The 14,071-nt window shown below is 45.1% G+C and overlaps 1 protein-coding gene across 3 annotated transcripts in view; it reads left to right on the top strand.

Annotated features, from left to right (window-relative positions):
- Positions 1-14,071, top strand: part of LOC110487033 (guanine nucleotide-binding protein G(o) subunit alpha-like) — a 34,118-nt gene that overhangs the window by 7,588 nt on the left and 12,459 nt on the right. For all 3 annotated transcript variants that reach the window (XM_036941812.1, XM_036941813.1, XM_036941814.1), the window contains one exon: positions 10,182-10,310. In XM_036941812.1, coding sequence (XP_036797707.1) covers positions 10,182-10,310 — 129 coding nt within the window. The remainder of the gene's footprint in view (positions 1-10,181; positions 10,311-14,071) is intronic.

Raw genomic sequence — 14,071 nt, 5'->3', positions numbered from 1 at the left:
AAGTTGATAGAAATGCTGCGTTTTGGTATCAATTTATATTTTAATCAACCTCTGGAGAGCGAGGTAGGGGCAGTGTTGTCTTTTTCACTGTCGTCACTCGCATCCTATAATTGAAGGTATAGCAGAAAGCATATGACATAAAGCAGGTTCTTAAAGGCTCAAAGAGTTTAAGTCTCGTGGCTGCTTTTCTTCTTTGCCATGGAAAATCAAGAATCGTGCTACTGGTGTCGTGACGCATGTTCTATCTGCGCCGTCCCACCTCATTCAGACTGACTGGACCGTGTGGATCCTCCCAGGTCTTACAAGGGAAGCCTTTGCTTACTTCCTCGTCGATATACACATAATGGGATTGTAGCGAAAAATACATCCGTCACAGGAAATTATTCTCCTGACATTCTGCTGAATTGACATTTTTAATTGGTCCTTCATTATAATGTCATGCCTGTCATGTCTTTGTAAAGGTGGTTGGTTAAAAAAGGACATGGGGGAAAAAGACATGAGAATTAAGTTTGAAATGCTTGTGCGTCTAGTGAGCAGGTGAGGGGATGACAACCGGGGATTATGTACATACTACTATTTACAGTGGCGTGTTGTGATTGGGATAATTGGTTAAAAGACTCCTGACTGTCTGCGTTATGAACTAAGCAGCGGCCAAGTGTTCTGCTTCACAGCTATTCAGCTTTACTTTACCCACCACCTGGGGGGCAGTTGTCAGTAAGGTGGCATCAGAGGGCTATGTATGGGTAAGGTGGCATCAGGGGGCAGTTGTCGGTAAGGTGGCATCAGGGGGCTATGTATGGGTAAGGTGGCATCAGGGGGCTATGTATGGGTAAGGTGGCATCAGGGGGCAGTTGTCGGTAAGGTGGCATCAGGGGGCTATGTATGGGTAAGGTGGCGTCGGGGGGCTATGTGTGGGTAAGGTGGCGTCGGGGGGGGCTATGTGTGGGTAAGGTGGCGTCGGGGGGGGGCTATGTGTGGGTAAGGTGGCGTCGGGGGGGGGCTATGTGTGGGTAAGGTGGCGTCGGGGGGCTATGTGTGGGTAAGGTGGCGTCGGGGGGGGGGGGGGGGGGGGGGGCTCTGTGTGGGTAAGGTGGCGTCGGGGGGGGGCGCTATGTGTGGGTTTGCCAGCCAGAGGGGTTGGCAGTGGATCCACATATATTGCGGCGTTACCCAGCTCCAATTTAATCTGCACCCGTTTATTCTTGATTTGTCCTCTTTTTGAATATACTCCTGTATATTAGACTGCTTATGTAGATGGCTACTTAAACACCATGGCGTCATTCTCTGTAGTTGGAGGTATGTGTGCGTTTTACATGTTCCTAAAACAGGCCCCTGCCCTGAACTGAGGTCATGCTCAGAATATTTTTTTTTATTGTTGTTCTGGTGTCATAGACACACATCCTCTCTTGTGGGGGTTGATCAGCGGTGTTTCTAAGCATGTGATGTGATGGGACATAGACACACATCCTCTCTTGTGGGGGTTGATCAGCGGTGTTTCTAAGCATGTGATGGGACATAGACACACATCCTCTCTTGTGGGGGTTGATCAGCGGTGTTTCTAAGCATGTGATATGATGGGACATAGCACCACGTCCTCTCTTGTGGGGGTTGATCAGCGGTGTTTCTAAGCATGTGATGTGATGGGACATAGACACACATCCTCTCTTGTGGGGGTTGATCAGCAGTGTTTCTAAGTGATGTGATGGGACATAGACACACATCCTCTCTTGTGGGGGTTGATCAGCGGTGTTTCTAAGCATGTGATATGATGGGACATAGACACACATCCTCTCTTGTGGGGGTTGATCAGCGGTGTTTCTAAGCATGTGATGTGATGGGACATAGACACACATCCTCTCTTGTGGGGGTTGATCAGCTGTGTTTCTAAGTGATGTGATGGGACATAGACACACATCCTCTCTTGTGGGGGTTGATCAGCTGTGTTTCTAAGTGATATGATGGGACATAGACACACATCCTCTCTTGTGGGGGTTGATCAGCGGTGTTTCTAAGTGATGTGATGGGACATAGACACACATCCTCTCTTGTGGGGGTTGATCAGCGGTGTTTCTAAGCATGTGATATGATGGGACATAGCACCACGTCCTCTCTTGTGGGGGTTGATCAGCGGTGTTTCTAAGCATGTGATGTGATGGGACATAGACACACATCCTCTCTTATGGGGGTTGATCAGCGGTGTTTCTAAGCATGTGATGTGATGGGACATAGACACACATCCTCTCTTGTGGGGGTTGATCAGCGGTGTTTCTAAGCATGTGATGTGATGGGACATAGACACACATCCTCTCTTGTGGGGGTTGATCAGCGGTGTTTCTAAGCATGTGATGTGATGGGACATAGACACACATCCTCTCTTGTGGGGGTTGATCAGCGGTGTTTCTAAGCATGTGAAATGATGGGACATAGACACACATCCTCTCTTGTGGGGGTTGATCAGCGGTGTTTCTAAGCATGTGATATGATGGGACATAGCACCACGTCCTCTCTTGTGGGGGTTGATCAGCGGTGTTTCTAAGCATGTGATGTGATGGGACATAGACACACATCCTCTCTTATGGGGGTTGATCAGCGGTGTTTCTAAGCATGTGATGTGATGGGACATAGCACCACGTCCTCTCTTGTGGGGGTTGATCAGCGGTGTTTCTAAGCATGTGATGGGACATAGACACACATCCTCTCTTGTGGGGGTTGATCAGCGGTGTTTCTAAGCATGTGATGTGATGGGACATAGACACACATCCTCTCTTGTGGGGGTTGATCAGCGGTGTTTCTAAGCATGTGATGTGATGGGACATAGACACACATCCTCTCTTGTGGGGGTTGATCAGCAGTGTTTCTAAGTGATGTGATGGGACATAGACACACATCCTCTCTTGTGGGGGTTGATCAGCGGTGTTTCTAAGCATGTGATATGATGGGACATAGCACCACGTCCTCTCTTGTGGGGGTTGATCAGCGGTGTTTCTAAGCATGTGATGTGATGGGACATAGACACACATCCTCTCTTGTGGGGGTTGATCAGCTGTGTTTAAGTGATATGATGGGACATAGACACACATCCTCTCTTGTGGGGGTTGATCAGCGGTGTTTCTAAGCATGTGATGTGATGGGACATAGACACACATCCTCTCTTGTGGGGGTTGATCAGCGGTGTTTCTAAGCATGTGATATGATGGGACATAGCACCACGTCCTCTCTTGTGGGGGTTGATCAGCGGTGTTTCTAAGCATGTGATGTGATGGGACATAGACACACATCCTCTCTTATGGGGGTTGATCAGCGGTGTTTCTAAGCATGTGATGTGATGGGACATAGACACACATCCTCTCTTGTGGGGGTTGATCAGCGGTGTTTCTAAGCATGTGATGTGATGGGACATAGACACACATCCTCTCTTGTGGGGGTTGATCAGCGGTGTTTCTAAGCATGTGATGTGATGGGACATAGACACACATCCTCTCTTGTGGGGGTTGATCAGCGGTGTTTCTAAGCATGTGAAATGATGGGACATAGACACACATCCTCTCTTGTGGGGGTTGATCAGCGGTGTTTCTAAGCATGTGATATGATGGGACATAGCACCACGTCCTCTCTTGTGGGGGTTGATCAGCGGTGTTTCTAAGCATGTGATGTGATGGGACATAGACACACATCCTCTCTTATGGGGGTTGATCAGCGGTGTTTCTAAGCATGTGATGTGATGGGACATAGACACACATCCTCTCTTGTGGGGGTTGATCAGCGGTGTTTCTAAGCATGTGATGGGACATAGACACACATCCTCTCTTGTGGGGGTTGATCAGCGGTGTTTCTAAGCATGTGATGTGATGGGACATAGACACACATCCTCTCTTGTGGGGGTTGATCAGCGGTGTTTCTAAGCATGTGAAATGATGGGACATAGACACACATCCTCTCTTGTGGGGGTTGATCAGCAGTGTTTCTAAGTGATGTGATGGGACATAGCACCACGTCCTTGGGGAGGACACTATTAGGCGCTTCATGTGAAGCGCGTCGGGTTTTTACGTCATTTTGTTTCAAGTGTCATCAAATCTCAATTTAGTGCCTCTTTATGCCTTGTTTTCAGGGACATTACCTTTGCTGAATGGGGTGTTGTTCAAGTGAAGTGTGGATTATGATGATGTGGGTTTGGGTTAACGGCAGTAGCATTCTGCTCTCTTTAGTTATGTTTCATACTGATGTTGTGAGTTTTATTTGATAAAAAAACAATTTAATATAATGTGCCCTTATTTTACCAGGTAAGTTGACTGAACATTCGCATTTACAGCAATGATCTGGGGAATAGTTACATGGGAGAGAAGGGGGGGAAATGAATTAGTCAATTGGAAGCTTGGGATGATCAGGTGACCATGATAGAATGAGGGCCAGATTGTAAATTTAGCCAGGACACCGCGGTTAACACCCCCCCCCCCCCCCCCCCCCTACTCTTAACAATAAATGCCATGGGAATATTTAGTGAAGACAGAGTCAGGACACCGGGGTTAACCTCCCCCCTACTCTTAACAATAAATGCCATGGGAATATTTAGTGAAGACAGAGTCAGGACACCCGTTTTAATATTCCATTCAAAAGACAGATCCCTACTCAGTGCAATGTCTCGGTCACTGCCTTGGGGCATTGATCTTTTTTAGACCAGAGGTAAGAGTGCCTCCTACTGGCCCTCCAACATCTGTTCTCCTAGCCCAATAATGGATTAAAGGAGCCTAACATTACTCTTCAGTCCAAGGACCTTACATGTTCTGTTTAAAGGGTGAATTGGCTCTAGAAGCCAAAACAGCCAAATATTCCATCTAAACGTGAATTGATTCTTAGTTGCGGCACAGTTCTAGAAACATAAATGCCTGCACTTTCACATCACAATAATAACACTTACTGTAGGGGGAACAGTTGCAGGGGACATTTAAAAAAAAAAAAAAAAATTGTGACATGTTAATCAAATCAAAGTTTATTTGTCATGTGCGCCGAATACAACAGGTGTAGTAGACCTTAGAGTGAAATGCTGAATACAACAGGTGTAGTAGACCTTACAGTGAAATGCTGAATACAACAGGTGTAGTAGACCTTACAGTGAAATGCTGAATACAACAGGTGTAGTAGACCTTACAGTGAAATGCTGAATACAACAGGTGTAGTAGACCTTACAGTGAAATGCTTACTTACAGGCTCTAACCAATAGTGCCAAAAAGCAAAAAAAGTGTGTAGGTAAGTAAAGAAATAAAACAGTAAAAATACATTTGAAAAAAGAGTAGCAAGGCTATATACTATATATACTATACTAGACCTGTTAGGCTTATTGAGGTAGTATGTACATGTAGGTATCGTTAAAGTGACTGCAGGTCCCAGGATCCTTGTGGTCTTCTGTTTACAAACAGGTGTTCGGAGATGCAGAGAGCTAAATAGCACAGTTAGTCCACTCTGTTTTTTTCTGTAAACAAGCGCGGTAACATGAAAATATGGCCGTGTGGGAACCCTAACCATATAAAGGTGTGTATCAATTGAACCTTTTGATTTTGGAAAAATGATTTATTGCTAACATGAAAGAAGTTCCTTTTGCTTCCAAAGCCTTACTGCAAGCGACATGTTAATGTTCAGACCGAGTGTCGCAGATCTTAACACAACTCCCCCCTACAGAAGATGCCTTCATCTAATGACTTATGTGTAATGTAATAGAACTGAGTCATGATAAAGGGCTACTGGTCTCCCATCCAGGGACCAACCCTGCTTAGCTTCAGAGGCAAGCCAGCAGAGGAATGCAGGGTGGTACGCTGAACTCACATACAATTGAGACACCAGACACACACAGGGTGTACAAAACATTAGAAACACCTTAATTTTGAGTTGCACCCCCTTTTGCCCTCAGAACAGCCTCAAATTGTCAGGGCATGGACTCTACAAGGTGTCAAAAGCATTCTGCAGGAATTCTGGCCCATGTTGACTCCAATGTTTCCCACAGTTGTCAAGTTGGCTGATGTCCATCTGTGGTGGACCATTCTTGATAAACACAGGGAACTGTTGTGCGTGAAAAACCCAGTAGTGTTGCAGTTCTTGATGGACTCGCATGTCAATAGAGAGTCTGTCTGCATCTGAAATGGTACTGTCGTGTCTTTACTATCATTAACTGACGATAGTTTTTATCAAAGAGTCTCTGTAATTAGTTACTGCGCGATCAAGTTTGTCTTTCGTCGAATTGTCAGTCTCTCTCCCTCTCTCTCTCTGTCTTGTTTAGAAGGGATAGTTCAAAGTGACATTCGTTATAGAGTGGATGTTTCGGCGGTTGTCGTTCTTCACGTTCAATGATACTGAATTCCTAGCTGCAGACTAGTAATTACTATCAAAGACTTGTTCTCATTCTGTCGGTATCGATAGTCTAAGAGTTTAACCACGTGGTATGGTTAAAAGATTCAGCAATGGTCTACAACCTTTGTACTCCCGTGATTGAGAGAAACATGATCTGCTGATAATTTCTCAGTGGGGTTTTATTCAGAATGGCAGACGAGGGCTGTCCCAGGATGTCTGACCCTAACTGGGCTCAGGGGCGGTCCTCTGATTTAGTTTAAATCAAAAGGGAATTGTATTTTTCTTCATTAAACAGTCCACAATCATATGACACCATTATTCAAACAGTATCATACTCACTCATTCATCTTATACAACAATTAGATGTAAACCTCATATCTGAGACTATTATATAAACAGCGTTATGGTAATGTGGCCACACCGTCTCCCATGAGCTTCCCAAGTTGTGATAAACGGACCAGTTCGTAGCTGTATTCTTCACCGATCTTTTATACTTTCTCCGGTACATGAAATTTGTTCGTACCTCAAGTTCTGTGAGGTGGAAGGATTTCCTTTGTTCTCCATGAAAAACTACTCTCTAACTGTGTCCATGAGGTCTTCTCAGGAATTTACGACCTCTGACCACAGCAGCCTAGTTGAAGGAGGCAAGGGGGAGGCAGGGAGAGGGGGATGGAGTTGCTATACCCAAAGAGGCCAACGTCATGACAGTACCCTATTCCCTTTAGAGTGCACCACTTTTAGATCAGAACCCTGATAGTCACTAGGGTTTAGGGTTCCATTTCAGACACCCTTGATATGACTAAGGATTACCTCTGTCCTCTGTCTGTTAGACCACCTGTTCTAATTGATCTCTTCCACATGAATTGGCAGATCAGACGGTCGTGACACACTTTGACTTCCTCTGGATGTGAAGGGAGGAAATTATGATTGACTGAACTGATGGACTCAAAGGCTCAGTGTTTTTTTCTGGTCTTCTCTCCTCTGCCGATCACTGATCTCACAGGTCATTTCAGGTGAAAGCAATATAATGGAAACCTTTCCTGTCCTTTCACTCACTGGTAGTCATGAAGGGAAGGTGATGAGGAGAGGAAGCCATTTGAAGTATTAAGACTGTCCAAGAGGTTATACATGACAGCTTACATGCCTACACACTTTTGTTACAGAAATGAGCAGGGAGGGAGGGAGGGGGTGGGTGTGTGTGAGGGCAAAAGGGAGGGAGGGAGGGGGTGGATGTGTGTGAGGGCAGAAGGGAGGGAGGGGGTGGGTGTGTGTGAGGGCAGAAGGGAGGGAGGGGGTGGGCGTGTGTGAGGGCAGAAGGGAGGGTGTGTGTGAGGGCAGAAGGGAGGGGGTGTGTGTGAGGGCAGGAGGGAGGGAGGGAGGGAGGGGGTGTATGTGAGGGCAGGAGGGAGGGAGGGAGGGAGGGGGTGTGTGTGAGGGCAGAAGGGAGGGAGGGAGGGAGGGGGTGGGTGTGTGTGAGGGAGGGAGGGGGTGGGTGTGTGTGAGGGAAGGAGGGAGGGAGGGGGTGGGTGTGTGAGGGCAGAAGGGAGGGGGTGGGTGTGAGGGCAGAAGGAATGGAGGGAGGGAGGGGGTGGGTGTGTGAGGGCAGAAGGGAGGGGGTGGGTGTGAGGGCAGAAGGAATGGAGGGAGGGAGGGAGGGAGGGAGGGAGGGAGGGAGGGAGGGGGTGTGCATCCTTGGTGGATGACACAATGAGACTGGACCGGAATGTCTGGAATGCCTGGCTCGTGGCGGTGTAGTGCAGCGTGGGTGGGTAGGAAGGTGGTTGGCGGGAACCTCTCCGTCTCACCCTGGAGGTATCACTTTACAGCGCTTCGTGACATTCTCTACTGCGCCAGCTTGTGTGTTGCTTTGTGAAAAGTGCTAATTGCTGTGTGATCAAAAGGTCAGCTCCAATATGTCATGTTATTCCTCCCCCTTAGATCAACACTACTAATTTGGCCTTTCTCTTCTAATGGTTGTCTGTACCTGTTTTATTGTGGCATGAGAAGTGACTTGTTGTTTTGACGTGTTCTAATGATGAGTTCTCTCTTATGGACTTGGCTTTTAGAGCTCTGCTGAAACAGTCAGACTATGGTAACACAGCTATGACGTTATACCTTCAAAGTATTCCAGTAAGAAGCTAGCGTTGATATGTCTCATGAACCTGATTTGCATACAATGAGTGAAGGTGTGTTGACACGGAACATGCTTTATAATTACAAATTGTAAAGACGGGTCATTTCCCTAAGGCTTGGTGTGTTTTAACACCATCCACAGTTTTTTGATGTTTTTGACTGTCCCTTATCACTATGGACATCTTCTGACTCAAGTCCCTGTGGATCCTACGGATGACGTAAGTTTTCTATGAACACGTTCAACACAAAGCATCTCTCACGGAATTATTTTTTGTGTGGACGTTTGTCTGATCACCTAGATTAGAATGCTGGTCCTCTGGTGGTGGATCCCACCTAGCTAGCCACTTGGTGATCCCACCTAGCTAGCCACTTGGTGGACTGTCCTCTGGTGGTGGATCCCACCTAGCTAGCCACTTGGTGGACTGTCCTCTGGTGGTGGATCCCACCTAGCTAGCCACTTGGTGGACTGTCCTCTGGTGGTGGATCCCACCTAGTTAGCCACTTGGACTGTCCTCTGGTGGTGGATCCCACCTAGCTAGCCACTTGGACTGTCCTCTGGTGGTGGATCCCACCTAGCTAGCCACTTGGACTGTCCTCTGATCTCCCACACTCTCAAATGACTGCTTAATTTAGTTATATCTCTCCCATCTCTGTCTCTCTGTCGCTCAGTACAAGTTACTCATTAAACTGCCTCGGAGACCATATACTCATACAACTCATCACTTTTACATACACTACCGTTCAAAGGCTTGGGGTCACTTAGAAATGTCCTTGTTTTTGAAAGAAAGGTACTTTTTTTTTTTTTTTTTTTTTCCATTTTAAAACATCAAATTGATCAGAAATACAGTGTAGACATTTTTTAATGATGTAAATGACTATTGTAGCTGGAAGCGGCAGATTTTTTAATGGAATATCTACATAGGCGTACAGAGGCCCATTTATCAGCAACCATCACTGTGTTCCAATGGCACGTTGTGTTAATTAATCAGAGTTTCTAATTTTAAAAGGCTAATTGATCATTAGAAAACCCTTTTGCAATTATATTAGCACAGGTGAAAACTGTTCTGATTTTAAAGAAGCAATTAAACTGGCCGCCTTTACACTAGAGTATCTGGAGCATCAGCATTTGTGGGTATGATTACAGGCTCAAAATGGCCAGAAACAAAGACTTACTTACTTGGGAACTCGTCAGTCTATTCTTGTTCTGAGAAATGAAGGCCATTCCATGCGAGAAACTGAAGATATTGTACAACGCTGTGTACTACTCCCTTCACAGAACAGCAAAAGAGGAGTGGGAGGCACCGGTGCACAACTGAGCAAGAGGACAAGTACATTAGTGTCTTGTATGAGAAGGAACTTTGCCTAGAAGGCCAGCATCCTGGAGTCGCCTCTTCACTGTTGATGTTGAGACCGGTGTTTTGCGGGTACTATTTAATGAAGCTGCCAGTTGAGCTTTTCTATCATAAACAAGGACATTTCTAAGTGACTGCAAACATGTGGAGTGTAATCTCAATGTAGTTATTTTATTTTTACTCCGTTATGCACTGATTAATGTTCAAAATTATATTTTATTGATGCATAATTCACCATGTTGGTATTTTTTTTTTAAATCAACATTGTCTGATTTATGTTCTTCAGTTAAACCATTTACAGTCTTAAAGCTGTTTTTGTTTCTTTTGAATGTCGTTTCCTCCGTCTGCCTTTCCCAGTTTCTTTGAGAACATAAGTCGGATCATCTCTCCCAGATACATTCCCACTGAGGCGGACGTCCTGCGGGTGAGAGTGCGAACCTCCGGAATCATCGAGACTCAGTTTCCAGCCAATCACATGGTTTTCAGGTAAGGAATGGTTTTCACTGGCTCATGTGAGAATTGCCTTGTCTAAACCAGTCCATAATTCATCTACCCATGAATCTTGTTCAATACATTCATCGTGCTTTCTAAATGTTATTTTGCATATGTTCTTTATAACAAATGTACACCTTTGTCTTACTTCAGAGTATAACTAACAACTCTGTTATAATGACGCCATATGTCATAAGACAATGACACCCATTGATACCTTGAGAAAATATTCTGTGTGATCATACATTCTCAGTTCAGTGTCATAGTGTTATATCAGTGGGTGGTGTTGTGAATGGGTTTGTGGTATGGCTGTTTAGAGCGGGTCGGCGTCATACTGACAACACTACATGATTACAGGCGACGGGGTGATATTTCAAAAATAATTCTGCTTGCCAACTTCCTCTGGTGATCGTCATCTTATGGTTCCTTGAGTATGACCATTTTCAAATGAGCATTATGAATGTCCATAGTGCTTCATCTCAAACCAATAGAATATTCTGTATTGGCTCATTCTAGTAAACTGTTGTAGTATCAAGACGATGTCCCCTCTTCGCCTCACATATGTGTATAAGAAGCCTCTGTGTAAGTCTGGTGTTTCAGCTGTGTGTGATTGTAAAAATGGCTTCAGACAAGTTGTCACAGTTTTTCTGGCTTCTTGGTCTCCTGATGCGCAGAGAGGAGAACTGTGCAGGAAGATTGTCGGTGAATCACTATCACGCCATAAGAGAATGTCATGTATTCTAGTTCTAACCGATGGGAACCACTTTCCCAACATGCAGTACTGTTTTCCAGAGGCTTGAATTCATAACTGCAAGCGTACCCAGACGTGCTCCACCCCAGCGTGACTACAAAAATGACCGTTGGGCACGACGGGACTATTCCTAGAAAAATAAAAGGATCACTCGGATGTCTACCGTGATTTTAATATGTACTACAGGGGCAAACAGAAATGAAGATATTTGGCTTGTCAGACACCTTCCTCAGAGCCATTAATTAATCTTTGTTCTTTTTTGGCTTGGCTTGGCTTGGCTTGGCTCGGCTCGGCTCGGCTTGCTGTGACATGGAGGGGTGGGTGAAACTTAGTGAATCATACCGCAGCCATAGAACTTTGTTCCCACAATGTGATGCCATGGACAAAGGGCACAAAATTGCATAAATGGATGAAGGTAGCTAAGAAAATTAAGGCATTTTTGTACTCTATTGGTAATATTCTAGTTTATATGATGCTAATAGAGTTTTAGTTTTGTGTTTTCTATGGAACCATGTATTTCTTTTTACTTTTCCAAACCCCTAATTTCCAACCCCCTAATTTCCAACCCCCTAATTTCCAACCCCCTAATTTCCAACCCCCTAATTTCCAAACCCCTAATTTCCAAACCCCTAATTTCCAAACCCCTAATTTCCAAACCCCTAATTTCCAAACCCCTAATTTCTAAACCCCTAATTTCCAACCCCCTAATTTCCAACCCCCTAATTTCCAACCCCCTAATTTCCAACCCCCTAATTTCCAACCCCCTAATTTCCAAACCCCTAATTTCCAAACCCCTAATTTCCAAACCCCCCTCGGTTTAATTTCTTCAATAATTAAATGTATGCGTTTAAATCAAATCCCCTTACATCTGCATGACATTTCTTGAAATCTCCATGCAATATCAATGCCTTTAACTTCACAGTCAAATGTTTTTCTGTCTTATTCAATTGGTCTTATTGAATGATGAATGTGGCCAAATGTTTCACGATAGCCAGGGGATGCCTACGTGGGCAGTGTAGGTGGAGTTTGCCATTGTAATGAGTACTGTAGAGCCGGGGGTGAAATATTATTCCCCGCTTGCAAAATGAGTGTGCCCATTGAAAAACAATTTTAAAAAAGTGGGGATGGATTTGTGCAGCTCAAGTTCCATCTATGAACTTGAGTGGTTACATTTCACCAGCTCTATCCTTCAGCTTTATAGCAAACCAAGAGCAGGGCTTCTGTTTGACTGAAAAACAAATGTAGTGTTTCAGTGTAGTAAACAGTTGAGTATGCCTTCTGATTATCAAAATCATTTGTTGGACTGCACTTTTCCCAAAGTGTCTTGGTACACAAAAGGAGCGTGCTGATCTCCAGGGTGGGAAGGGGTTGGGTTATAAACCAGCCCTGCTGATTTCCCTACTCTCTGGGCTCTAATGTCCCATGGTGGCCCCATCTGGCCCTTCTCACGACTTAGCAAGGGGTGCCTGAGGAGTGCTAGCAGACACCCCCTCACAGCTGCAAGGGAGGCGGCATACTGAGGAATGAATCAGACCTATGAGATATTGATGTCCCTCACTCATGCGCTCGCTCTCTCTGTGCTTCTGAGAGAGAAGGAATAGCAAGAGGTTTCCTCCTAATGGCCACGAAATCCCCTCCACACCCCTTCTCTCCTTGCTGATTCTCCTTGTGCTGATTCTCCTTGTGCTGATTCTCCTTGTGCTGATTCTCCTTGTGCTGATTCTCCTTGTGCTGATTCTCCTTGTATTGATTCTCCTTGTATTGTGCTCCAGCCTGCTGAACACGTCATGGCATCATGCTTCAGCTCCACTCTTGTGTATTCCACATAGAACCATGATCAATGACACTACCAGGTATTAGACGTGGATACAGTTGGTTGTGAAACAGAACTTCAGCAACATTAAATGTCAACTTTTATTTTTTCTCATCACGACAGAGACCCAGTCATGTAGCAGTCTTGTAATGGTTCCAAAAATACTCTACCTCAATGACTGTTATCTCAGGGATTGCTGCTGTAGCCTGGTAGTCCAGTAATTAGCTAACTCCTCTCTGTGTTGTGTGTTTGTTCATTGTATGACATGACACCAATGGAAGAGTTGTATGCCGTATGGGACCAGGCTATCTTTGCACTGCCCGGTTTTAAAACAAAATGTGACCCCAAAGACACAAAGTATCTGACAAGGGTAGTGTAATCACACTCCTGGCGACCATCAGATGCAGGTTGGTCACTATCACAATGACCTGTGTCACCAAGACCCTGAGTTTCATAGGGATTCAACATGGAATACTACTTTTCCAGTTCGAGAGTTTAAATGTTTTACCCAGAATGCTCTACTCCTACTCCATGTGCTTTAGACAATACTCAGTTGTTGGTTACAGCACGTACAATAAGGGACCAGACTGCTACTATCTTGTTGTTAATCCCTAGAGACTGGAGTACAGTAGGCCTATTCCTGTGCTTCAGTGTTTGCTGGTGGTGCTGGGTGTAATATAGTCTGAACAAAAATAGATCACAGAAATGTTCCATATGCACAAAAAGCTTATTTCTCATTGTGTGCACATATTTGTTTACATCCCTGTTAGTGAGTGTTTCTCCTTTGCCAAAAGAATCCATCCACCTGACAGGTGTGGTATATCAAGAAGCTGATTAAACAGAATGATCATTACACAGGTCCACCTTGTGCTGGGGACAATAAAAGGCCACTTTAAAATGTACAGTTTTGTCACAATTCAATGGCACTGATGTCTCAACATTTGAGGAAGGGTGCAGTTGGCATGCTCACTGCAGGAATGTCCACCCAAAGCTGTTGCCAGAGAATTCAATGTTCAGAGAATTTGGCAGTACGTCCAGCCAGCCTCACAACCGCAGACCAAATGTATGGCGTCATGTGGGCGAGCGGTTTGCTGATGTCATCGTTGTGAATAGTGCCCTGTGGTGGTGGGTTCATGGTATGGACAGACGTAAGCTACGGATAACGAACACAATTGCATTTTATCGATGGCA

This window comes from Oncorhynchus mykiss, chromosome 13 (assembly GCF_013265735.2).
Source record: "Oncorhynchus mykiss isolate Arlee chromosome 13, USDA_OmykA_1.1, whole genome shotgun sequence".
Taxonomy (NCBI): Eukaryota; Metazoa; Chordata; class Actinopteri; order Salmoniformes; family Salmonidae; genus Oncorhynchus; species Oncorhynchus mykiss.
The sequence above is the reverse complement of the archived record's forward strand: the minus strand, read 5'-3'. Positions and strand labels throughout refer to the sequence as shown.